At 43.1% G+C, this 27,604-nt stretch overlaps 1 protein-coding gene across 2 annotated transcripts in view; it reads left to right on the top strand.

Annotated features, from left to right (window-relative positions):
• AP3B1 (adaptor related protein complex 3 subunit beta 1) overlaps positions 1-27,604 on the top strand; it is a 524,279-nt gene that overhangs the window by 59,002 nt on the left and 437,673 nt on the right. The window contains exon 1 of one of the 2 annotated variants that reach the window (XM_073623855.1): positions 16,148-16,529. The exons of the other annotated variant lie outside the window; for it this stretch is intronic. Within the exon in view, the coding sequence (XP_073479956.1) occupies positions 16,366-16,529 (164 nt within the window). The 5' untranslated portion in view covers positions 16,148-16,365. Of the gene's footprint in view, positions 1-16,147; positions 16,530-27,604 lie in introns of those variants that run through there. 2 annotated transcript variants of the gene reach the window in all.

Below are 27,604 nucleotides of genomic sequence, written 5' to 3' on the forward strand. Positions count from 1 at the left end.
TTCAGATGCATTTATAGAAGTGGGGGTTCGGTAAGGGCAATGGAACAGGTGGTATCCTTTTTTCCGGGCCCATATCCTCTAACAAGGAGCCCAAATGAAGCCAACATAAAGGTTGGTGAAGGCTCTCGTGGTTCCTCCCACAATGGGAAACCATCACGCAGAGTCCTTACGTTCTAAGTCTTGTAAAGGAGGGTTACAGACTGGAATTTCTGTCCACCCCTCCTCCAAACTTTATCCTCACCTATCTCCCCAGGGATCCACTAAAGGCGAGGGCCTTTTGGAGAGTATCAGGATTCTGGCAGAACAAGTCATTTCCCCTGTTCCTGCGGGTCAGATTGGCCGGGGGTTTTATTCCCACATATGTGTGGTGCCGAAACCCTTAGGCAAATTTCGACCAATTATAAATTTAAGGAAGCTGAACCGATACTTGTTGTACAAAAAGTTCCGAATGGAAAGCATTTACATGGTCAGAAGACACCACCAAGAAGGCGTCTTCATGATCACGCTAGATGCTTAGTTGCATGTTCCCATTGCCCCGAAACATCAGAAATTCCTACGCTTTCCGGTTCAGTCAGACCAGGGTGTCCAACACTGGCAGTTAAGGGCCCTCCCCTTCGGCTTATCAGCCAGCCCAATGATCTTTACAAAGGTCCTCGCCGAAGTGGTGTCATTTCTACACCTACAAGGGATAGCTTTGATCCCATACCTGGACTACATGCTAATTTACAGCCCAAACCGAGAACAGCTCCAGTCCGACCGAGACAAGGTGCTGTCAGTTCTAAAAACTCCGGGTTGGTTGGTCAGCCAGGAAAAGTACTCCCTGGACCCTGCACAATCCAAGATTTTTCTGGGTTAACGGATAGACTCGGTGACCCAGAGAATCTTTCTTCACCCAGAAAAGATTACAAAAGTGCAGAGGGCCGTGTCCACTCTTCGAGAGAGGGAAGGCCTCTTTTGAGGACCATTATGAGTATTCTGGGGCTGATGTCATCTTGCATCCCTGCGGTCCATTGGACCTAGTTCCACTCTTGGGGGCTCCAGGGATTCCTTCTCTCTTCTTGGGACGGGAGAAGGGGGGATCCTTGGACATAAGGGTATCCCTCTCGAGGGAGGTAAAAAACTCCCTGGACTGGTGACTCAACCCATTCAACCTGTCGGGTGGTCGGACCTGGAACCTGCAGGACCCACTGAATGTTTTTTCAGACACCCTAGAGAATAAAATGGCAGTTGTTGCAATACTTAGTCACACCGTATTTGCGCAGCAGTCTCACAAGCGCAATTTTTTGGGAAAGAAAAACATTTTTGAATTAAAAAATAAGACAACAGTGAAGTTAGCCCAATTTTTTTTTTATTCTGTGAAAGATAACGTTACGCCAAGTAAATTGATACAAAACATGTCACGTTTAACATTTGCGCCCGCTCTTGGAATGGCGACAAACTTTGACCCTACAAGTTACCAGTTTTGAGTTAGAGGAGCCAGTGCTAGAATTATTGCTCTTGCTCTATCTAACGTTTGCGGCGTGAATAGCGTATGCGTTTGCTTCTGCACGTGAGCTCGACTGGATGCGTTGCTTTACATTTTTTTTTTTAATTTTTTTTTTTTTTTTTACAGTCTTTTAAATAAATAAATACATTTGGGTCACTTTTATTCCTATTACAAGGCAAAATCCAGTGGTGTGGAGCAGATCTTTTCCTCACTCAGCATCCAGCCTGTAAGAGAAGAGGCCCCGATCGTCTCCGCCGCTAATGACCGTGGTCGGTCGGTAAGTGGTTAATAACCACTGGTTTTTTTTATTTATTTATTTATTTTTTTTGCGCTACAAATGAAAACAGAAACAAATGCATTTTTTTTCTTGTTTTCTGGTATAAAATTTTGCAAAGAAGTTATTTTTTCTTTATAAATTTTGACTGCTACATTTCTTTGGTAAAAATAACCCAAATCAGCATATATTATTTGGTCTGTGTGAATGTTAAAGTCCACAAGCAATGGTGCCAATCGTTGAAAATTGATCACACCTGATGAACTGATGGCCTATCTCATTTCTTGAGGCCCTGACATGCCAGGACAGTACAGATATCTCCCAAATGACCCCTTTTTGGAAAATGGACCTCCAAGGTATTTAGTAAGAGGCATGGCTGCGTTTTGAAGTTATTTTTTCCTACGCTTCTTCGGGAAAATGAAGAAATTTAAATCAATTCTTTTTTTTAAACAAAAATGTAATTTTAACAAGTTTTCCCCAGTTGTCTTCCACGACAGCCCTTGAGAGATGGAGTCCCTCCCATCGACCCAGGAAACACATTGCCAAACAGTTCAAAAGGCGGTCCCTCAGGTCCCTGGTCAGTCATTTGTGTTTCCTCCGTCGGAGGAACATGTTGCCAGGAACCAGGAGAAGGACTCTCTCTCAGGGGCTGCCTGAGGGGAGTGGAGCCGCACAGGGGGACCGGGTCCTATCCAGCGGCTCCTATTCAGTCCTACCTTAATATCTTGGGGCTCGGGTACCGTTTAGCTGACAGGAGCAGACCCGTTACCCCCCTCTTTCCAGTGCCGAGGTGTGCCAGGAGCAGGTTGGTGCAGGTCTTTGGGCCTGAACTAGATACCGCCTTGGAAAGAACGGCGGATAAAAAGAAAACCTTTCCCATAAAAAAAAAAAAAATTTTCAAAGAAAATTTTTTCGTCCCTCAAAGGAACCCTCCAAGTCAGAGAAGGAGTTCAAACCCAAAAAGCATTGGACAGGACAAAAAGGGAAAGGGAAATGGGGCATACTTTTTAACTGCCCCAATTCAAATCCTAAACCCCAGTGACATCAGGGTCCCGGTGGGAGGAAGGTTAGTGAACTTTCTCCCACAGTGGGAAAAGATAACCTCAAACGAGTTTGTCTTGAACATTATAAAAGAGGGTATGCGCTGGAGTTTCACAGCGATCCACCCTCAAAATTTCTTGTGACAAAGCTTCCAAGACACACAGAAAAGGCCAAGGCCTTACCTCTGTTAATAGGGGAAATGGTGGATCAAGAGGTATTGACACCAGTCCCTATTCAGGAACAGGGGGACGGTTTTTACTCGCACATTTTTGTGGTAAAAAAGCCGTCCGGGAAGTTCAGACTAATCATGAACCTCCGACCTCTGAACCGCTCCATCCGATACAAAAAATTCCGGATGGAGTCCATCTACTCGATAAGGAATCTTCTCCAAAAAGAGGTGTTTATGGCTACCCTGGATTTAAGGGACGCCTATCTGCATATCCCAATAAGGAAGGAATGCCAGAAATTTCTTCGGATGGCGATCCAGATAGACACCAAAGTTTATCATTTCCAGTGCAGAGCACTTCCTTTCGGACTGTCGTCCTCCCCAAGAATTTTTACCAAAGTTCTCGGGGAGGCATTAGTTCCGTTAAGACTACAGTCAGTCTCGATTATTCCATATCTAGACGACTTACTCCTCATGGCCCATTCGGAGAAGCAACTTCGTCGGGACCTAGAGTTGGCACAGCTCAGCCTGAGGCAGTTGGGGTGGATAGTCAGTCTAGAAAAGTCCAAGACTACCCCAACACAGGAAATTTTGTACTTTGGGTACACAATCCTGTCAGCAGAGCAGAGGATAATCTTGCCGGAAGAAAAGATGTTGAATCTGCGCCAGAGAATGTCTTTTCTTCAAAGCAGCGCCAAGTGTACAGTGAGGGAGGTGATGTCGATCTTAGGACTGATGACAGCAGCCATTCCAGCTGTACAATGGGCCAGGTTCCACCAAAGAGACCTCCAGAGGTTTCTGTTGGAACAATTAAAAGACAGGGATCTGGAAGAAGAGCTTTCAATCCCCACCAGAGTAAAGCGCTCCCTCTGGTGGTGGAAAGAGTCAGAAAATTTGAACAAAGGGGTTCTCTGGATCTCTCCCGTCACATCCATACTAACTACGGATGCAAGCAGCTGGGGCTGGGGAGCCCACCTCAATTCAGACTGGGCACAAGGCAGGTGGACGGCAGAGGAGAAGCTCCTCTCGTCCAATTGGAAGGAGCTAACAGCTGTCCTCAGGGCTCTGTTATTCTTTCAGAATACAATACAAGGTCATCATCTACAGGTCCGTTCAGACAATATGACGGCTGTAGCTTATATAAACAAGCAAGGGGGCACCAGAAGTCATCGACTAATGCTGGTGGCCAGTCGCATGTTTCAATGGGCAGAATCCAATCTGGCATCCATCTCTGCAGTTCACCTGAAAGGGGAACTCAACAACACTGCAGATTTCTTGAGTCGACAACGAGTGTCGAATCAAGAATGGTCTCTACACCCGGAAGTGTTCAACTACATAGCAGCTTACTGGGGAAAACCGGTAGTGGACCTGTTTGCAAACAAGGAGAATGCAAAAGTTCCAAATTTTTGCTCGCTACACCCAGGAGATCAGCCCTGGGCAGTAGACGCCTTACAGACCCCATGGACCTTCAGTTTAGCCTAAGCGTTTCCTCCGCTTCACCTCATCCCGAGGGTTTTAGCGCAGTTTCTAGTAGTGGAAACGTGTTTAATCTTAGTGGCACCGTTTTGGCCCAAGAGACCATGGTTCACAACGTTGCTACGGCTGACAGACCAACCTCCTCTGAGGCTTCCCTGCAGACCAGACCTCCTGTCGCAGGGACCTCTCTGTCATCCACAAGTATCCATGCTGAACCTCTCAGCGTGGTTACTGAGGAAGAAATTTTGAGGAGCAAGGGCCTGACTGACAGAGTGATTCAGACCCTGCTACAGAGTAGAAAACCTGTCACTCAAGCCATTTACAGGAACGTCTGGAGAAAATGTAACAGCTGGTTGAACAGCCAAGGTGAGGTAAACATGGATACAGCAAATACCCTGCAGTTTCTCCAGGAGGGGATAGACAAAGGGCTAACCCCTAGTACTATTAAGGTCCAGATAGCAGCCTTAAGTGTGTACTTAGAGAAAAGGTTGCAAGAAGATCCTTTCATTGCTAGGTTCTGTAAAGCAATCTCCAGACGCAAACCAGTTAGAGTTAACATCGCCCCATCCTGGGATCTATCAGTCGTTCTAAAGGCATTTTTGGGGTCACCTTTTGAACCTATCTCAGAGGCCTCTCTATGACTGGTCACTCTCAAGACAGTACTGCTTGTGGCAATCACTTCAGCACGCAGAGTTAGTGAAATCCAAGCCCTCTCTGTCAGAGAGCCCATCCTCCAAATTCTGGAAGACAGAGTCATCCTAAAGACAGACCCTGGGTTCTTACCAAAGGTGGCATCTAATTTCCATAGGTCACAAGATATTGTCCTCCCTTCTTTCTGTCAGAAGGCTTCAAACGAGAAAGAGAAGCGTTTTCATTTATTAGATGTGAGGAGGTGTATCCTAGAGTATCTTAGGGTAACCAATCCATTCAGAATCTCAGATTCACTTTTTGTTCTTTTTTCCGGACAACGTAAGGGGCAAAAAGCTTCAAAAGTCACCATAGCTAGGTGGATTAGGCTAGCTATAGCAGAGGGCTATAAGACAGTAAACAAAGATCCTCCTGGGGTATTAAAGCCCACTCCACAAGGGCATTATCAGCATCCTGGGCAGAAAGAGCTGGTGCCACCCCGGAGCAAATATGTAAAGCAGCCACATGGTCAAGCTTTTCCACCTTTACAAGGTATTATCGACTAGACTTAATGTCCAGTCAGGATCAGGCTTTTAGGAGAAAAGTTCTCCAAGCCGTGGGCCCCCCCTAATTTGGTGAGTACTTGGGGATCCTCTCAAGGGCTGTCCTGGAAGACAACTGGGGAAAACTGGAGTTAGACTTACCGGTAACTCCTTTTCCAGTGGTCTTCCAGGACAGCACTATCCCACCCTTTTTTGATTATGCGAACGTACTAACATTATTACCTGTTATGGTTATGTTTTTACAGTTCAAGCACCTAAAAATAAAATCCACATAATTACAATACAATGACGTGATACTATCAAAGCACCAGTGACTAGCTCTGAATTTAAAAAGGAATAAGGTGCATAGTAAACGTACATTTATACTTGGACCAGCGAAATGTATAGTGCGGACAAAAGGTGCTATGTGCAACTCAAAATTGAAGGAGTGGTAGCTAACTGTTTCTATATAAAGTGCATATTGTGCATGCTGACATCAAATAATGAAAGAAGGTAAAAAGTTTTTTATAAAAAATGAGAAAAAATACTATTTTACATAGAAAACATAAAAAGAAAAGTCCTTTAAATAAAATGTGACAGCAACGTGCTAACATGCACACGTTGCAATTAAAGTGCTAGGGAACGCATTCATATGATGCACAAGAACAATCCTTGTGTGTGGTTGTGACAGCAACGTCCTGGCATGCACACGTTGCAGTTAGAGTGCTGGGGTGAATCACATCAAGTGTTTTCTTCGTGTGCTAGACACTTTGGTGGGTAATAGCCCCTTACCTTCAGGTAATGGGGCAAAAGCAGGTAACAAGAGAGCTGTTAAGGGCGTCCGCCTATGGGTTCCAGCGCGTCCCTCTCTATCCTGGATCCTGGGTTGGAGTTCCCTCAGGTGTAATGCAGGGGGGTTGTATTCATAGGGGGTAATCGGCAGAAGAGAAGCCAAATAGTGTAATCCAGTTTAAAAAGTAACACTCTTTATTGTAAAAATACAGGTACTCACAGAAAAATTGAGAAGCAGTGGTAACAATCCAACGAGCAGCGAGCTCGTGTGCCTCTGTTTGTGTTTGCAGCCTGTCTCGTCCCTACGCGTGACGTCACACCACGTGACTTCATCAGGGGACCAAAGTGTCTAGCACACGAAGAAAACACTTGATGTGATTCACCCCAGCACTCTAACTGCAACGTGTGCATGCCAGGACGTTGCTGTCACAACCACACACAAGGATTGTTCTTGTGCATCATATGAATGCGTTCCCTAGCACTTTAATTGCAACGTGTGCATGTTAGCACGTTGCTGTCACATTTTATTTAAAGGACTTTTCTTTTTATGTTTTCTATGTAAAATAGTATTTTTTCTCATTTTTTATAAAAAAACTTTTTACCTTCTTTCATTATTTGATGTCAGCATGCACAATATGCACTTTATATAGAAACAGTTAGCTACCACTCCTTCAATTTTGAGTTGCACATAGCACCTTTTGTCCGCACTATACATTTCGCTGGTCCAAGTATAAATGTACGTTTACTATGCACCTTATTCCTTTTTAAATTCAGAGCTAGTCACTGGTGCTTTGATAGTATCACGTCATTGTATTGTAATTATGTGGATTTTATTTTTAGGTGATTGAAGTGATATTTTATTTGAGTATACTTATGCCATTCTCTATGCACTATTGAAGATATTGAACATTTAAAAAAAAAAAAAAAAAAAAAAATTTTTTAATTTTTGTTATACACATTATCCTTCACGTTTATGTTATTTCACCACTTTTTTACCTAGCGCATTTATTATTATTATTCTATTATTTTATGTTCACCTGTTTCTACACTAAGGATCAGCGCAGCACCACCTACTCATATACATTTATCTAAAAGGTCAGGTGTTTACCTTATCGGTGTATGCGGCTTTTCCACCCTTAGCCTCTTCCATAACAGATAGCGCGGGAATAATTTCCCTTATTTACAGTTCCATCCTTCGGTTCTTGGTGAATGACTGACCAGGGACCTGAGGGACCGCCTTTTGAACTGTTTGGCAATGTGTTTCCTGGGTCGATGGGAGGGACTCCATCTCTCAAGGGCTGTCCTGGAAGACCACTGGAAAAGGCGTTACCGGTAAGTCTAACTCCAGTTTTCTCACATGGCATACTTGCAACTATACCCCAAAACACTTTCTGCTACTCCTGATACCACGTGTGTGTGAGTTTTTCACAGTCTAGCAACATAGAGAAGCACAACATCCAAGGAGCACCTTCAGGCGTTATCCACTTCATAAGCCTTTATTGGGTGGCAGTTTAGAGTTACACAGAAGGTCTGGTGCTAGAATTATTACTCTTGCTCTGACGTTTGCAGTGATGCCTCACCAACATGTGTGTTCGCTTTTGCACGCAAGCGCGGTGGCATTTTAAGTTTTTTATTTGTTTATTGTGAGACACTGGTACACAGACATGTTTTTGTGCACTGTGACAGATGTTGATCGTCCACCGACAGACACTGACAGATGTTGATGTTGCAATGGAACACTATTGTAGATGTTTTGTTCACTGGTACAGATGCTCATTGGACAAGGGACAGCTTATTATTCTAAATGGGAAACCTTCACTTTGTTTGCTAATATTAAAGATTCTACCAGCAAGAATAAGTCCCTACATTTAAAGAGCACCTGTCATTTCAGATCCATCATGGCAGCGCCTGTTAGTGGGCATCCACTCACCTGCTGCCATCACGTCCCTCGCCTCGTGTCAAAGCCACATCATCAGCCATCCTATTGGAGTGAATGGGACTAGGGCTGCAACTAACGATTATTTTCATAATCGTTTAGTTGGCCGATTTTATTGTTTCGATTAATTGGATAATAACCTTAAAGTGTGGTGTATAATTTAAAATGTAAAGTTTAAAAAAAGGCAATTTATTCTTAAAAATCCTATATGCAGTGGTAAATATAACCAACTATATGATTAGGGCGCAAAATCTCTAATCCACTCTGAGAATAACAGACATAAGAGATATACTGTATATACTATTGGAGGTTGAATCTCGTAAATATCAGACTCAGAGATCACATTTTTTATTTAGACCCCTTGCACACTGGGGCCCATGTAATGTGCCCTGTTCCCATGTAATGTGGCTTGCCTCCATGTAAATTTACTTTAAATGTAATGTGCCTTACAAAAGTATTGAAACCCCTTGGCATTTTTCGTGTTTTGTTGCCTCACAACCTGGAATTAACATGGATTGTTTGAGGATTTGCATCATTTAATTTACAGAACATGCCCACAACTTTGGAGATGTTTTTCTTTATTTTTTTTTTATTATTATTGTGAAGCAAACAACAAATAGGACTAAATAACAGAAAAAGTCAATGTGCATAACTATTCACCCCCCCCTAAAGTCAATACTATCACCGCTCCAGGTCACTTTGGATACGTCTCTGAGCTTCCCACATCTTACCACTGGGATATTTGCCCATTCCTCCTTGCAAAACTGCTCCAGCTCCTTCAAGTTGGATGGTTTGCGCTTCTGAACAACAATCTTTAAGTCTGACCACAGATTTTCTATTGGATTGAGGTGTGGGCTTTGACTAGGCCTTTCTAACACGTTTACATGTTTCCCCTTAAACCATTCAAGTGTTGCTTTAGCAGTGTGTTTGGGGGTCATTGTCCTGCTGGAAGGTGAACATCCATTCCTAGCCTCAAATCTCACACAGAGTGGTACAGGTTTATATTATCATAATCGATTTGTTATTTCAGCCCTAAATGTGACTGTTGGTGAGTCAACAGCGGGTCAGAGGAGGAGCTGCTGCAGGACAGAGATGACAGTTGCTCTTTTAAAAATTATGATTTAACCACTTCAAAACCGGCCACTGTATATAAACGTCCTGTACTTTGGGGGGGGGGGGGTATCTGAATGATGCCTGTAGCTACAGACATCATTCAGATATCATTATTTTCAGCCGGCGATTCTGTGCACGATAAGAATGATCATAGCGGCAGTTCCGCCGTTTGATCGTTCTTATAGGCGACAGGAGGGGACGCCCCTCCCGCCGCCATCCGGTGCTTCTCCGGGCTCTCCCGTGCCATCGGGAGCCCGGAGAATGAATCGGCCGGCGCCGGATGAGGACGATAGAGATGACTGGTGACCAGATGGTCACCAGTCATCTCTATGACCGTCGGAGGCCCGGGCGCGATGTTATGATGTCACGCCCGGGTACCCGGAAATAACCGAAGCCGCAATCTCATGCTTTCCAGCCTGGAGGAGAGATGTGGGGTCTTATTGACCCCACATCTCTCCATAAAGAGGACCTGTCACATAGATTCCTATTACAAGGGATGTTTACATTCCTTGTAATAGGAATAAAAGTAATCAAAAGAAAAGTGTAAAAATAAAAAAAATTAAGTAATATATAAAAAAAAAAAAATTTAAAGCGCCCCTGTCCCTGGTAGCTCGCACTCAGAAGCAAACGCACACGTACACTACCGTTCAAAAGTTTGGGGTCACATTGAAATGTCCTTATTTTTGAAGGAAAAGCACTGTACTTTTAAATGAAGCTAACTTTAAACTAGTCCTAACTTTAAACAAATATACTCTATACATTGCTAATGTGGTAAATGACTATTCTAACTGCAAATGTCTAGTTTTTGGTGCAATATCTACATAGGTGTATAGAGGCCCATTTCCAGCAACTATCACTCCAGTGTTCTAATGGTACAATGTGTTTGCTCATTGGCTCAGAAGGCTAATTGATGATTAGCAAACCCTTGTGCAATCATGTTCACACATCTAAAAACAGTCTAGCTCCTTCCAGAAGCTACAAAACTGACCTTCCTGTGAGCAGATTGAGTTTCTGGAGCATCACATTTGTGGGGTCAATTAAACGCTCAAAATGGCCAGAAAAAGAGAACTTTCATCTGAAACTCGACAGTCTATTCTTGTTCTTAGAAATGAAGGCTATTCCATGCGAGAAATTGCAAAGAAATTGAAGATTTCCTACAACGGTGTGTACTACTCCCTTCAGAGGACAGCACAAACAGGCTCTAACCAGAGTAGAAAAAGAAGTGGGAGGCCGCGTTGCACAACTAAGCAAGAAGATAAGCACATTAGAGTCTCTAGTTTGAGAAACAGACGCCTCACAGGTCCCCAACTGGCATCTTCATTAAATAGTACCCGCAAAACACCAGTGTCAACATCTACAGTGAAAAGGCGGCTGCGGGATTTTGGGCTTCAGGGCAGAGTGGCAAAGAAAAAGCCATATCTGAGACTGGCCAATAAAAGAAAAAGATTAAGATGGGCAAAAGAACACAGACATTGGACAGAGGAAGACTGGAAAAAAGTGTTGTGGACGGATGAATCCAAGTTTGAGGTGTTAGGATCACAAAGAAGAACGTTTGTGAGACGCAGAACAAATGAAAAGATGCTGGAAGAATGCCTGACGCCATCTGTTAAGCATGGTGGAGGTAATGTGATGGTCTGGGGTTGCTTTGGTGCTGGTAAGGTGGGAGCTTTGTACAGGGTAAAAGGGATTCTGAATAAGGAAGGCTATCACTCTATTTTGCAACGCCATGCCATACCCAGTGGACAGCGCTTGATTGGAGCCAATTTCATCCTACAACAGGACAATGACCCTAAACACACCTCCAAATTGTGCAAGAACTATTTACAGCAGAAGCAGGCAGCTGGTATTCTATCGGTAATGGAGTGGCCAGCACAGTCACCAGATCTGAACCCCATTGAGCTGTTGTGGGAGCAGCTTGACCGTATGGTACGCCAGAAGTGCCCATCCAACCAATCCAACTTGTGGGAGCTGCTTCTAAAAGCGTGGGGTGCAATTTCTCCAGCTTACCTCAATAAATTAACAGCTAGAATGCCAAAGGTGTGCAATGCTGTAATTGCTGCAAAAGGAGGATTCTTTGATAAAAGCAAAGTTTGATGTAAAAACAATGTTATTTCAAATACAAATCATTATTTCTAACCTTGTCAATGTCTTGACTCTATTTTCTATTCATTTCACAACGTATGGTGGTGAATAAGTGTGACTTTTCATGGAAAACACAAAATTGTTTGGGTGACCCCAAACTTTTGAACGGTAGTGTAAGTCCCGCCCACATATGTAAACGCCGCTCAAACCACACATGTGAGGTATCGCCGCGTGCGTTAGAGCGTGTGCAACACTTCTAGCACTAGACCTCCTCTGTAACGCTAAACTGGTAACCTCTAAAAAATTTTAAAGCGTCGCCTATGGAGATTTTTAAGTTATGAAGTTTGGCGCCATTCCATGATTGTGCGCAATTTTAAAGCGTGACATGTTAGGTATCTATTTACTCGGCATAACATCATCTTTCACATTATACAAACAAATTGGGCTAACTTTACTGTTTTGTTATTTTTTAATTCATGAAACCGTTTTTTTTTTATTCCCTAGGGTGTCTGCTAAAAAAAACATATTTAATGTTTGGGGGTTCTGAGTGATTTTCTAGCAAAAAAATTTATGATTTTTACATGTAGGAGAGAAGTGCCAGAATAGGCCCGGTATTGAGGTGGTTAAATCAAATTGATTTAAATTAAGCCTTTTTACTAGTGATTTCAATCAAAAGCACCCTGGTGTACTGTGTGGGAATGGCTGCAGTATGTGTGATCTGTGACAGCTCTCTTGTATCACTTACACAGAGCGCTCTCAGCACAGGCCGCTTTAACCATTTGCTTACCGGGCACTTAAACCCCCCTCCTATCCAGACCAATTTTCAGCTTTCGGCGCTGACGCACTTTGAATGACAATTGCGTGGTCATACTACACTGTACCCAAATGAAATTTTTATCATTTTTTCACCACAAATAGAGCTTTCTTTTGGTGGTATTTGATCACCTCTGCGGTTTTTACTTTTTATTAAAAAAATGTAAAAAACTGAATTTTTTTTTAAAAAAAAGTTTATTTTTTTATATTTTGTTTTAAAAAATTTTAAACGGGTAATTTTTCTCCTTCATTGATGTACGCTGATGAGGCGGCAGTGATGGGCACTGATGGGCGGCAGTGATGGGCACTGATGGGTGGCAGTGATGGGCACTGATGGGTGGCAGTGATGGGCAGCACTGGCAGGTGGCACTGATTGGCACTACAGGTGGGCATTGATAGGTGGTACTTGTGGGCACTGTTAGGTGGCACTGTTAGGTGGCACTGTGGGCACTGTTAGGTGGCACTGTGGGCACTATTAGGTGGCACTGTGGGCACTATTAGGTGGCACTTTTATTGGGCACTGATGAGGCAGATGTGCCTCTTCCACTAAGGGACCGATGTCCCTCACATCCGATCCGGTGATCGGCTTTTTTTTCTACTCGCGCTGTCAGCGTGAGTAAAAAAAAAAAACGATTACCGATCTTTTGTTTACATCATGTGATCAGCTGTCATTGGCTGACAGCTGATCACATGGTAAGGGGCCAGGACCGGCCCCTTACACAGATCGGTGATCAGCCGAGTCTCAGTGACTCGGTGATCACAACGCGCCCGGCGCGCGCCCTGCTGGGCGCGCGCAGGGAGCGTGCACAGGGGAGGACGTCATATGACGTCCTCCCGGGAATGTAGGTCCGCGCTGTAGCCGTCATTCGGCTATAGCGCAGATGCCAAGCGGTTAATCACTTGAGCTCTGGAAGATTTGTCCCCCTTCATGAACAGGACATTATTTTGCTAGCAAGCACTGCACTTATTTAACTGGTAATTTCGTGGTTATGCAATGCTGTACCCAAACAAATTGCGTTATCCTTTTTTTTTTTTTTTTTTCCACACAAACGGAGCTTTCTGTTGGTGGTATTTGATCACAATGCCTGTACTCTGCTATACGCCCCCCTAAATTTCACTCTGTCCCCTTGACACAGCTGTGGTGTAATGTAGTGTGCGGTAGAAACTTAAAGACAATTTCACAATATAATATACCTTTTGTCTTTACCTTTAACCCCTTCCCGCTGAGCGTACGCAGATGTGCGTACTCGGCTTTTGGGGGTTATAGCGGGATGATGCCCGCAGCTGCAGGCATCATCCCGGTACCGTTGTTTAGAGCCGGCGATCGGCTATCCGAATATAACAACCGATGCGGCTAAAAGCCGCTTGGCTGTTATACTGGAGGAGCGGGAGGGGACGTTCCCCCCCCCCCCCCCGCTCTTACCGTGCCTCCCGATCGAACGACCAATTGGCTGCCTCCAGCGGCTGGGGGCATGCTGGAACGAAGCTGTGGGTGGCTTCGTTCCAGCCTTCTAATTGTAAACGTGGAAGCGACGTCATGACGTCACTTCCCCTTTACTCGGCTGCCAATGGCGCCAGTTTTTAAAAAATGCACAGTATTCAGAATCACCGTTTTTGGCAATCTGAATACTTTGAAGTGCAAAAGGAGGGATCGGGGGTCTTTTAGACCCCCGATCCCTCCATAAAGAGTACCTGTCACCACCTATAACTGCCACAAGGGATGTTTACATTCCTTGTGACAGCAATAAAAGTCATCAAAATTTTTTTTTTTTTAAAACACCCCCCTCCACGCGAGCTCGCGCAGCAAAGAAAACGCAAACTGAAAACTCCTCTGTAACTCTAACCTGGTAACCGTAAAAACAATTTAAAGCGTCGCCTATGGAAATTCTTAGGTACCGTAGTTTGTCGCCATTCCAGGAGTGAAAAAAAGGAGTAGATGTGGCGCCGTTCCAGACCTGGTGGATTCAGGTGTGTGCTGCTCCCTTGATTGGGAGGAAGATAATTAGGTGGGGAAAGGGATAGTAGGTACTTCCTATTTATATGCCATTCCACGAGTGCGTGCAATTATAAAGCGTGACATGTTTGGTATTTATTTACTCGGCGTAACATCATCTTTCACATTATACAAAAAAATTGGGATAACTTTACTGTTTGGATTTTTTAAAATATATAAGTGTCCCTTTTCCCAAAAATTTGCGTTTAAAACACCGCTGCACAAATACCGTGTGATATAAAATATTGCAACAATCTCCATTTTATTCTCTATATTCTCTGCTAAAAAAAAAAAAAAATATATATATATATATATATATATATATATATATATATATATATATAATGTTTGGGGGTTCTAAGTAATTTTCCAGTAAAAAATACGGATTTTAACTTGTAAACACCAAATTTCAAAAATAGGATTAGCAATTCAAAGGAAACAACACTCCACACAGGAATACTTAAACAGGAATAATGTTTTACTGTATCTACTTCAAAATAATGATTACAGCAGTTGCACTGTCAGACCAACGTGTAGTGTGACAGCCAACCGATTTAATTCACAAAAGTACTACACAAATGGAAGTTGTTTAAATTAACCTCTTAGAACCGCATCTATGAAATGGGAACAATGGCAGAGTGAACTGACTTCACTATGGACACTGTCCCACTTTCAGCACGCTCTGTTTTTGTAGAAGAGACAAATGCTACTTTAACAAAGCATAGCACAATCCCTAGGGAGCTCCCACTGCTTGATATTACAATAACTTTAAAGAGCAATAAAATATAAGGCCTTGCATTTAAAGAGGCAGTCCTCCTTTTCTTCTGTCTTCTGCTAGCTATGTGTAGATTAAATTGTAATCCAGTGGTTAACAACTCCCGTGTCAGAGCAAACTGAATGTTGAACTAGTGTTTTAGTGCGGCAGCACTACAACTGTCTCTGGTGCGAAAAACACAGTGTCAGAATTGTAATGAAGTACAGGCTTGAGGCCTATATTGAACTGAACTCTTAATTCTTTGAATTTCCTCTGTGGGACTACAGGTCCCAGCAGCACTATGCTACAAGTGCAAATGTGTAAAAGTGCCTCAATGAAACTTTGGGCAGCCGCCCTCTCACCCAACCAGGTCTGCAATGTAGAACAGTAATGCTCCGGTACACAGGGTCCTGTTTCCGGCCGGCCGACACGGCTCCGCTCCACTAGTGCCTAGTTAAATTTTTCTTAAGAGCCAGTGGTGAGATGCGTGGCTTATGTTGGCAATGGCTCCATATCTCTGCACTATTGCATTTTTTTTTTCCTTTGACTGGCTGTGGAAGGGGACACTGAGGATCTTCATGCTCGTATTAGTTTTAATCAGGTCTCTGCAAAACATCCACCCAGTAAATCCATCAAAGTACTGGATATTCTATAATAGAGGTAGGAGGACATTAGCTTTACCTTGAAGGAACTGTTTCAGGCAACTCATTAACCTTTTTATGTAGATGTGAATGAGATCTATTAAAAGTAGACACACCTTGGGGGATGGTCCATGCTAGGGATTATACACATACCCTACTAGTAGAACAAGATTTCCTCTACAGTGTAGCATGCTTGTGGAGAGGCTACTGTGCATTCTTGAGACAGGAGCAGGTTATTATTTCACTTTCTCGTTCGTGTCATGTGATCAAGAAATGTGGGGCTGTGTCATCTGAAGTTGCCCACGAGCAAAAAGGAAAAAAAAGAGCAACTTCTGTTTTTCATTCTTCCCTTTTCTGAACATGAACAAGCATGAAAGATTCATTAGTCAAGCAGCCCCTTGAAAATATGCATACTGGATGACAAGTTGCTCCAAGCCACTTTATTCTGTTATCACTGGCACAGCTTTCTTTTGAAGGGAAATGACCTTTTGAAATTTTGAAGAAACTGGCTGCCTACTAGCGGAGTCGGTATCCTGTTCTGCCACCTTCATTGTGTCTGAGGGATTTATCACAATCAAGCCAGAAGCTTTTACAACAGTGTTCTACACATGTGATTGGACCAGTGCACCATGGAATATCAAACGTCTTTGATGAGGAAAGTCAGCTCAGCCTCTGCTGTCAAGTCTGTACTTAATGTGGCTGATAACCTTCAGCTTACTTTGAGTCCAGAGCCCACTGCAGAAGAAATAGGACTAAACAGTGCTGAGCAGACCTGCCCCCAGTTAATTAATGGGTATGTATTATGCATTCACATCTGATTGAGCATATACTAGCGTTTTAGAAGTGTTTTACATGTGTATTCAAGCGTCAAGTGTTTTTATTTTAGTCAAGCACTGAGGGGAGGACATTAGGGGTGGATAACTGTTCTTTGGCCAGAAAACAAGCAATATACTGCTCATAAAATGCTCCTGTTGCATGCGTTTTAGCCATTCCCATTAAAGTCTTTGGGGCCAGAAAAGCTCCAATTTGCTCAAGAAAAGCTCATGTACTTTTTTCAGAAATAGGTGTTTTGCTACAGGCGACAAAACGCTCAGATGTGAACAGGGGCCATTGAAGTGATTGCGATTTTGTTTGTTGAACATCTTGGAGCTTCAAGCAGAAAATGGCTTAGATGTGAATATGGGGTGTTATGCTTTTGAGAGGCAATGTCTGCTGCCTGTATCCTCGTTTAAAGCGTAACTTCACCCAAAAAGGCAAGTTCCGCTTGTTTGCTTCCCCCACCTCCTCTATTGATTGGCACTTTTTGGTGGAGTGGGGGCAACTGGTAACTAGTTTTGACACTGATCTGAGCAGAAATTTCCCCCCACCCCTTCCCTGCAGCCTTCTGGGACACATCACAGGTCCCAAATAACTGCATGACCTTTCACAAACCGCAGAGCGCTTCATTGCCGATTTCCCTTACATTAGATGCCGGTGCCTGAACCCAAAGGGCATTAAAGAATCAAGCACTGGATCCTGGCTAGGCAAGTGTCCTAGTAATAAAAGCTGGCAGCTACATTATTTGTGATTTTCTGTGGGGCCTGGGAAGACTGAAGCTCCTCTTTAAGGCCCCCTTCACATATGGACAATTTGGAATCGTGGACCAAATCACCATGATTCTGCCTGCAGTTCCAAACCGTGGCAAAAGGGGGTGTGATTTTTCTGCGATTGTCATGTTGCAAAAGATGGGTGTAAAATTGCTCCTGGAGGGTGTAAAATCGCTCTTTGGAGTGACAGTCGTGCATAGGGCAGCCCATTCAAATAAATGGGCTGCCCTATGCACAAAGCGATTTTCCGTGCTGGTATTGTGCTAACAAAATTGTGAGCTGGAAAGCAAGTTTGCGCTGCGTGTTGTGTTAATGGTGCCTAACTGGCCATAGACATTGCACTCTGTATTGACTGTACTGTACTTTTCAGTGTACCAACAAACTACATAGTGTGAGGGGATACATAATCATTTATAAATGTATACGATTGTTTATGTAGGCGCTCATACTTCACAGTTGTGGATAAATCTCTTCGAGTCTGTAACATCAGATTGTAATGTCTGTGGCTGCTGTACGTGTATCTTGTCACTATTTTCAGAGTGACATCCGCCATACCTGATTTTCATAATGGATCTCTTAGTAGTTTTAATGATTTATGGAAGGTTTTCATTGTATGATTTTTATTTTTGCTTGACATATGATGGGGTTGGTGATCGGTGAGACATGAGTCATAGCTGGGCGTCAGTGACATAACTATTTCTTTAGATCAGTAAACTTACCAGTCATTATTCTTAAGTAGAAGGCTTTGTCCTTTGATAGGTTTACAGGGAACACCTTTGGAATTTTTTTTCTCACCTGTTGCAATTCACCCAGCTAAATACAGGGGGTCCCCGGGTTACGAACGAGATAGGGACTGTAGGTTTGTTCTTAAGTCGAATTTGTTTGTAAGTCGGAACAGTACCTTTTTTAAGTACAAATCCAGTCTCAGAGTCAGGAAGTGAGATTAAATCCATCTAATGAGGATACAGACAGTATAATTTTTTTTATTTTAATTATTCTTTACTTTTTTTAATTACTTTGTTATTTTTTTTTTATTTAATTAATACTGTATTTCTTATTTTTTTATAAATTTTTTTTCACTTAACTTTATTGCTATCACACAGGAGAAAACAATTCCCTGTGTGATAGCAATTGGAGGTGACAGGTTCCCTTTATTGACCCTGTCACCTCCTAGCACTGCTAGATTTTCTGTCAGAGCTGAGAGGGGAGGAGCACAGCTCTCCCCTCTCACTCTTTACATGGCAGCAGGGACAGGAGGAACAGGTATAGTACACTGCATATTAAGCATATTACAGTACTGCTCACAGGCTGTTACAGGCTGCTCACCTGATGGCACAGCAGGGAGATGGATAGATGCTGTGTCCAGGCAGGCCGGCCGCGGTGCACCTCCGCGGGGCAGCGCTCATAGGAAAGACCGGGGATCCTGGAGGCTTCACTAGGCCGGACAAGGCCGCGGTGACGTCACTCGGGCCCCGTTCGTAAGTAGGGGTCGTTCGTAAGTCGGATGTTCGTAGGTCGGGGACCCCCTGTACAATTGTATGTACTTTTCCTCCCTGCTACAGAGCAGCATGCAACAAGAGCTTCTGATTATTATATTGGCAGACATTTGACCTGTTTTCTTCTGACATACTGCTTGCATGTACAATGGTATGTATGTTGGGCTGAGATTCTCATAAGGTTTACCTCATAGTGTCTATGGCTCTGAAATGACCATGTGCTCAAGTTCCGTAGTTATGCATGAGCACACCGGAAGATTTTCCCTTTACATAGTATTTTTTTTCCCCAAGGCTTGCATCCATTTGGGATGAAGAATTAATCACTTATAATAAAGATAGAGGGACACATTTGCAAAATAGCTCAGCTGTAAAAAGAATTCACTGTATATAAACCTGCTTTTTCGGTGGCCCATGTAGTAAGAAACTGACACTTCTCTGCTCCTCAGTTGCCGCAATGTATTCTACACTTTGGTTGTGTAGAATAATTTCTCCCGTCTGGCCACTGTTCCTTTAGCTGGCTTGTATGTCACCACCGGATATATGAGCCAGTTGAAGATTCCATAATGTCTGGGGGGGGGGGGGGACAAGTATCAGAATCATCTGGTGGTCCAATTCTTTAGCTTATTGGGGCAGACAAATTGCAGTTTTTCAATACACGAGTCACCTTTAAAGAGAAGTATACAACTCTTCTTTTACAAGCAAGCTATTTAAGAAAAAAAAAAAAAAAAAAAAAAAGTAAAAAGTAACCCTCTGGTGATCACTTTTTTAAAGCAGAACTTTGACCTGAAAGAGAATGTTACCCAGCATACCCAATACCTTTATACATCACAGACCTCTTGTGTAAAAAAAAACAGACTCTTCTGCTTTATTGACCAATCATTTTTTTAAACTCCCTGCCTGTGCACATACATACTACAGTGTGCACTTCTAGCCTCTGTTATACCCTAGAGAGTGAATGCCTAGTGCTGGAATGGTGGGACTCTTGTGCGAGGATTTGAGTCATCCATGGACCAGCCTATAGATGTGGAAAGAAGGTGTCAGCTTGTTTGCAGCTTGTTTGCTGCAATACTGTAGGTATGCTGTGCATACATTTCCCCCCCCCCCAGGTATAGTTTACTATTTGTGTTGTAGTAGTGATACAGATTCACTGTCTTTTCCGTAATAAAATGCCCCTACTTGTCCATTTCCTCCGGCACTCAGAAGACTGACACAGGACTGTAGGAAAGGTAAGTATGGAGACCTTAGTTATGTTTTAAAGAGGATCTTCCCCCTAGGAACAAAAAATTAAGTCAGCAGCTGCAAATGCTGTAGTTGCTAATTGCTGATTTTTAACCACTTGACCTCTGGAAGATTTACCTGCCCCCCCATGACCAGGCCATTTTTTGCGATATGGCACTGCGTTACTTTAACCGCTTCCGGACCACACACACTGCATATTATACTGCAGCAGGGCGGCCCGGCTGTGTTTTTGTGCACGCTGTGTAGTGGGCGCGTGAACCGCCTGAGCGCCACTCCCGCTGTGATTGGACACAGTGGGAGCCAATCAGCGGGTCCGGCTGCTGTGACCTGCCGATCATTCTGTGGAGAGACAGAGCAGCTGTATGCCTATGTAAACAAGGAAAACTGCTGATCTATCAGGGAGCAAAAGAGATCTTGTCTGAAACACGATTTCTTTTCCTTAGGTTTATCCGTCCCCCACACCGTTAGAAAGCACCTCCCAGGCACACACTTAACCCTTTGATCGCCCCTGGTGTTAACCCCTTCCATGATGCATTTTTTTTTTAGCACTGATCACAGTATTGGTGTCACTGGTCCCCAAAAAAGTGTTACTTGGTGTCCAATTTGTCTGCTGCAATGTCACAATCCCGCTAAAAATCGATGATCGCCCCCATTACTAGTAAAAACAATTAAAAAAAAAGTCCCTAAATGTATTCAATAATTTGTAGACGCTATAATTTTTGTGCAAACCAGTCAATATACTAGGGCTGCAACTAACGATTATTTTCATAATCGATTAGTTGGCCGATTATTGTTTCGATTAATCAGTTGATAAGCTTAAAAGAAAGTGTTGTGTATAATTTAGTTAATATGTAGATTTAAAAAAAAAATGATATTTATTCTTAAATATCTCTATGCAGTGGAAATTGAGTACTGTCCGTGATACTTTTTTTATTTACACTAACATACAATTTTTCAGGACAAGCTTTCGGGGTATGTCCCCTTCTTCAAGGTCCAAGCAGTACAGCAGAAGGGGACCTTCCCCCGAAAGCTTGTCCTGAAAAATTGTATGTTAGTGCAAATAAAAAAAGTATCACGGACAGTACTCAATTTTCTCTGTCACAATTGCACTAATACGGCTACAATCAAATCAAGTATCTATGCAGTGGTAAATATAAATAACTATATGGTTAGGGAGCAAAATATCTAATCCACTCTGAGAATAACAGACACAAGAGATATACTGTATATCCTATTAGAGGAGAGATACCGTATTTATCGGCGTATAACACGCACCGGCGTATAACACGCACCCCAATTTAGGAGGGAATTTTAAGGAAAAAAAAACTTTTAGGAGGGAAGTTGAAGGGAAAAAAACTTACATTTAAATGCCCATCATTGCAGCCTTGCCCCAGTGCAGCCGTGTCAGTGCAGCCGTGTCAGTGCAGCCGTGTCAGTGCAGCCGTGTCAGTGCAGCCTCCTTCCGCAGTGCAGCCTCCTTCCGCAGTGCAGCCTCCTTCCGCAGTGCAGCCTCCTTCCGCAGTGCAGCCTCCTTCCGCAGTGCAGCCTCCTTCCGCAGTGCAGCCTCCTTCCGCAGTGCAGCCTCCTTCCGCAGTGCAGCCTTCCCCCAGTGCAGCCTTCCCCCAGTGCAGCCTTCCCCCAGTGCAGCCTTCCCCCAGTGCAGCCTTCCCCCAGTGCAGCCTTCCCCCAGTGCAGCCTTCCCCCAGTGCAGCCTTGTCAGTGCAGCCTTCCCCCAGTGCAGCCTTGTCAGTGCAGCCTTCCCCCAGTGCAGCCTTGTCAGTGCAGCCTTCCCCCAGTGCAGCCTTGTCAGTGCAGCCTTCCCCCAGTGCAGCCTTGTCAGTGCAGCCTTCCCCCAGTGCAGCCTTGTCAGTGCAGCCTTCCCCCAGTGCAGCCTTGTCAGTGCAGCCTTCCCCCAGTGCAGCCTTGTCAGTGCAGCCTTCCCCCAGTGCAGCCTTGTCAGTGCAGCCTTCCCCCAGTGCAGCCTTGTCAGTGCAGCCTTCCCCCAGTGCAGCCTTGTCAGTGCAGCCTTCCCCCAGTGCAGCCTTGTCAGTGCAGCCTTCCCCCAGTGCAGCCTTGTCAGTGCAGCCTTCCCCCAGTGCAGCCTTGTCAGTGCAGCCTTCCCCCAGTGCAGCCTTGTCAGTGCAGCCTTCCCCCAGTGCAGCCTTGTCAGTGCAGCCTTCCCCCAGTGCAGCCTTGTCAGTGCAGCCTTCCCCCAGTGCAGCCTTGTCAGTGCAGCCTTCCCCCAGTGCAGCCTTCCCCCAGTGCAGCCTTCCCCCAGTGCAGCCTTGTCAGTGCAGCCTTCCCCCAGTGCAGCCTTGTCAGTGCAGCCTTCCCCCAGTGCAGCCTTGTCAGTGCAGCCTTCCCCCAGTGCAGCCTTGTCAGTGCAGCCTTCCCCCAGTGCAGCCTTGTCAGTGCAGCCTTCCCCCAGTGCAGCCTTGTCAGTGCAGCCTTCCCCCAGTGCAGCCTTGTCAGTGCAGCCTTCCCCCAGTGCAGCCTTCCCCCAGTGCAGCCTTCCCCCAGTGCAGCCTTCCCCCAGTGCAGCCTTCCCCCAGTGCAGCCTTCCCCCAGTGCAGCCTTCCCCCAGTGCAGCCTTCCCCCAGTGCAGCCTTCCCCCAGTGCAGCCTTCCCCCAGTGCAGCCTTGTCAGTGCAGCCTTCCCCCAGTGCAGCCTTGTCAGTGCAGCCTTCCCCCAGTGCAGCCTTGTCAGTGCAGCCTTCCCCCAGTGCAGCCTTGTCAGTGCAGCCTTGTCAGTGCAGCCTTCCCCCAGTGCAGCCTTCGATCCTCTGTCCCTGCCATCCTGGGCTTCAAAATCGCCGACCGCGATTTGAAAATGGCGCCGAAATACACAGAGCCGGTCCTCGTAGGTTCGGATAGCTCCGCTCGGGACTACGAGTGGAGCCGAAAGTGAACGAGAGCCGCCGAGAAGAGCCGAGGACCGGCTCTGTGTATTTCGGCGCCGGCGGCGCCATTTTCAAATCGCGGTCGGCGATTTTGAAGTTGTGACAGCTCGGGATCGCAGGGGATCGGCGTATAACACGCACCTGCGATTTTCCCCTGATTTTAAGTGGAAAAAGGTGCGTGTTGTATGCCGATAAATACGGTATACTGTATATGCTATTAGAGGATATATTCTATTAAAAAAGGGTGAATCTGGTAAATATCAGACTCAGAGATCAATTTTTTTTTAATTTAAAAAAACAATGTCTTCCTTCAAAAAAAAAAAATGGCATTTTAAGAACGTTTGTTCGATTTTCTAATCGTTAGTGGGGTCAAATTGACGTTCATTTTCAACCACGGTGACAATTTGGAAATAAGAGAAAACTTCTTGGTCAAAGGAATTTTCAGGCGGTCTATGTGGTTTTCGTTCATTTTAAAAACCAGGATAAGGCTCGGTACACACCTATGCAGTTTGCTTTTGATATGTTTCTGCAGTGGTTTTTGCTGTGCGTTTTGATTTTTGCACATGTGATTTTGCTGCAATTTGCATTTTTTGGCCAATTTGTTGTTGGGCAGATTAAAAAAACACAAATTGCTACAAAAACGCATTACATGCTTTTCTGCAGCTTTTCTATTGAAGTATATTGAGCCAAAAAAGCACAGTTTTGTGTTAAAAAAAAAAAAAAAGTCCCTGACCCTTTCCAGATACGCAGCGGCTGAAAAAAAGCATAGGTGTGAATGTGTCCCATAGGAAACCATGTAAATGAACTGCAGTGCGTTTCTGCAAAAAGCACCAAAAAACACATAGGTGTGAACCAGGTCTAAGACGTTTAATAACATAATGGGGTTAAAAAAAACCCCTAAAATTAGCCTTTTATAGTACAAAAAAAGCTCATAATCTCTATTGTAAGGGGTTAATTTTTTTACTGTAGAACTGTGAAAGTAACATTTACAGTAGTGATTATTTGCTCTTTTTGTACTATAAAAGGCTCAATTTAATTTTTTTTTAACCCCATTATGTTACTGGCCGATTAATCGTTTTATGAAACTAGTAATCGATTATTTTCATAATCGATTAGTTGTCGATTAATTGATTAGTTGTTTCAGCCCTACAATATACGCTTATTGGGATTTTTTTTTTTTTGACAAAAATATGGAGCAGAATACAAAATGGCCTAAATTGATGAAGAAATTCGATTTTTTTTTTTTTTCTTTGGGAATGTTTTATAGCAGAAAGTAAAAAATATTGTTTTTATTCAAGTTTGTCGTTTTTTTTTTTTATTGATAGAGCAAAAAAATAAAAACTGCAGAGCAGATCAAATACCACCATTGTATTTGGGTACAGCGTTGTGTGACCGTGCAATTTTCAGTTAAAGCAACTCAGTGCTATGTTGCAAGAAATGGGCTGGTCATTAAGTGGGTAAAACCTTCCGGAGCTGAAGTGGTTAACTGACAATTGCGCGGTCATGCGACGCTGTACCCAAATTAAATTTGTCCTTTTTTCCCCCACCAATAGAGCTTTGTTTTGGTGGTATTTGATCATCTCTGCGGTTTATATTTTTTGTGCTGTAAACAAACAAAAAAACTACTTTTTTTTTTCAAAATTGTCAAACGATTTCTTTACTTTCTGCTATAAAACAAAAAAAAATTAAATAAATCTAAGCCGGAAAGTATAACTTCTCTCTTTTGGGTTCCAGGTAAACCAGTAAAAGCGACATGAAATCTTGCCAGACTTGCTGTTGTGATTACTATTATACATATGGGAATCCACAATGACGTGTGTGGGATACATCCTACACAGTCTCTTAATGTGCTCTTTAATTTTGTGCAGACAAGGTTGGATGGAGGATGTCTGGAAGTAATTTATGAACATTCCTAATTAACCTGTTTGCCTTTGTTCACTGAGTTAGATCACTTCACCTTCATTTATTTGTTTGCCATTGTGAGGCAGCGACACGTGTTTCACTTGCCTAGTTACGGCTGAATGCAGGATTTTGCCGATGGTTAGTTATGCAGTTATTCTAGTTTTAGAAATGTAGCATTTTCGAAATTTGAATACTTACAAAGGTTATTTTCAGTTATTTTCTATGGAATCCCTTACTCCGTAATTGTATTGTGATTTGTAGCTCAGTTGCTCAATCATGGAGTTTGAGCAGTGTTTCATGTAGCAATCCCATGTTTAAAACAAAATATGCAGCACTATTTCTGTCAAACTATATGTGATCATATTAAAAATGAAATTGGTGTCCAAAAGTGTTCCACTCAGTGCATGTAATATAGTTATATAGTTAGTCTGGCTGAAAAAAAAAAGTCCATCCAGTTCAACAAAATAGCCAATATGTAATTTAACATAAAGGTAAAAAAAAATGCGCGTTTATGTCATACTAAAATACAGTGAATCAAAAATCACAAAACGCAAATCTAAGTCCCATGAAGTGACAGTAAAACTGTTTTTCTCCTGTGAGTACAATCCTCCCAGTAAATACGCAGCACTGCAGGCTTACTGGAGGAGAATGACCCCCAGAATATTGAGTGGTCATATGCAGCTTAGTAAAACAAGTATGCTCTCCTTCAGCCTCGGTCACAGACTCCTCTACCTTTCACATGTAACCATATCTCCCAAGGATCAGTATGAAGGAGAAACCAAAATACTTAGTAATGTAAACCAGTTAAAGCTATTTTATTGAAAAAAAGATTAAAAATCGTCACTAGTGATAATGTACCATAGTGTTAATCTAAACAATCAGTAGCAAGTTTAATATTTGGTGACCTCAGCCTGTCTGGCTCCGCCGCAATGCGTTTTGTCAAATGGTGACGTCTTCAGAGGTTCTTTAGCTTTTTCTGGGTGTTTTTAGCGCGGCTCTGCTTCTATACATGTTTGTATTGTGTTCATCATTTGTAGCAGAGCACGGGCCATAGCAGACCAGTGATTTTGTACCAGCGATTAATTACTGCTTCAAATTGTGAATGCCAGCAGTTATCAGCAATTTGTAGCTAGCAGTTTAATCTCTAAAGTCGCTGGTGATTTGACCCTAAAAAGCAAATTGCCGCTGCTACAATTTAAACCAGAGCCACAGCATTGGGTAGTATTCAGTACATTTTTGTAGCTTTGTCTTACCAAGCGAATAACAGATGAAAAACAGTATTACATTTTATTACAAAGAAAAGTGATTATCCCATAATAAAGATTATAGAAAGTACAGTTATTCTCTAATATGCATATGAAATACCATTCATCTAGCAAAAAATGTATATCCTTGAAGCCAATTCTGTGAGTACTTTGCATGTTGTATGTTTTTTTTTTTTTTTTGTAAACTGCATTTAAAATATTTTTATATCTCTTGAGGTCCAGTGACAAAAGCTACATAAGCGTTCACTTTTTGTGTGTTTTTATATAGTGGAATTCTTGCACTTTTGCTGGAGATGCTATTATCACCACATGGTTAATTTTGCTAAAAGGGTATTTTTGTTCCAGAATAAACCATGAGTTCTTGGATGTATGCATAACAACACATGGGCTCTGACTACTTTAGGTCATTAGATACTGTTTTCAATCAGGCAGATGTAGCGAGATAACACGATCAGCAACAAACAATATTAAATAGCAGGAGTAAGAGGTAACATAACCTGCACTTAAAGTTTTTCAGCGACTTTCAAAGTAGTTCATGCACTACTTTGGTCCGACTTTCTTTCAATTTGTGGGCCATAGACTTCAATGTTAAACTTCAAAAGTTGGATGAAAGTCATACCTGAATGTTTTACATGCAACAGTGGGTTTGACTTTGCAAAAGTTGGATGAAAATCATACCTGAATGTTTTACATGCAACAGTGGGTTTGACTGTTCAGAGGGACAACAATTCACATCCAAGACTCACCAAAGTTGCATTACAAAGTCACCCAACTTAGGAGTCGCACAAGTATAAATGGAGCTTTCTGCAGAAAGACAAAAACAACCTTTATGTGCCAAAATGAAAGCTGGCATCTGCATGATTAGAAAAATGGCATTACAGCCCATATGATTTCACGTTCCTCCCCTAAACATACCGGTCCCCTAGCCAAACTATTCCTAACTCACATCAAATGCATCAGCTTTTAAGGGCTCATTCACACCATTTGAGTTGGGATATGCAGGGCAGCGTTGCCCAGTGCAGTGCCAATCCAAAGAAAAGCCAATTTGCCTTGTTTCTCATTGTGTCAGTTGACACCACTGCGTAGTTATGGTGTGCACTGAAAAAAAAAATTTTCATGCAGTACTTTTTTCAGTTTATCAGGCTGAAGCAGAAACCACCACATCCCAACGTTGCTGTATGAAAAGAACTTAATGAAATGTCACTTGTGATGTTTCAATAAAGTTTTAACAAAAGCTGTGTTATGCGCCAGGAGTGACACTGTATCATCTAGCACCCCCGAGCTGTTCAAGCAGCATGCTGCTGGTGTAAGTGCACCCTAAGGAGTAAACATAAGAAAATGTATTTAAAAGTGGTTTACCAAGCCTTGTATGTGCAACCTGTATTGGCTTAATTTTTCAGGGTAAGAACCAGGGTGAATTTGATTTAAATCACAATTTCAATCACTAGTAAAAAGGCTTGATTTAAATCATAATTTTTAAA

The sequence above is a fragment of the Aquarana catesbeiana genome, linkage group LG01 (assembly GCF_042186555.1).
Source record: "Aquarana catesbeiana isolate 2022-GZ linkage group LG01, ASM4218655v1, whole genome shotgun sequence".
Taxonomy (NCBI): Eukaryota; Metazoa; Chordata; class Amphibia; order Anura; family Ranidae; genus Aquarana; species Aquarana catesbeiana.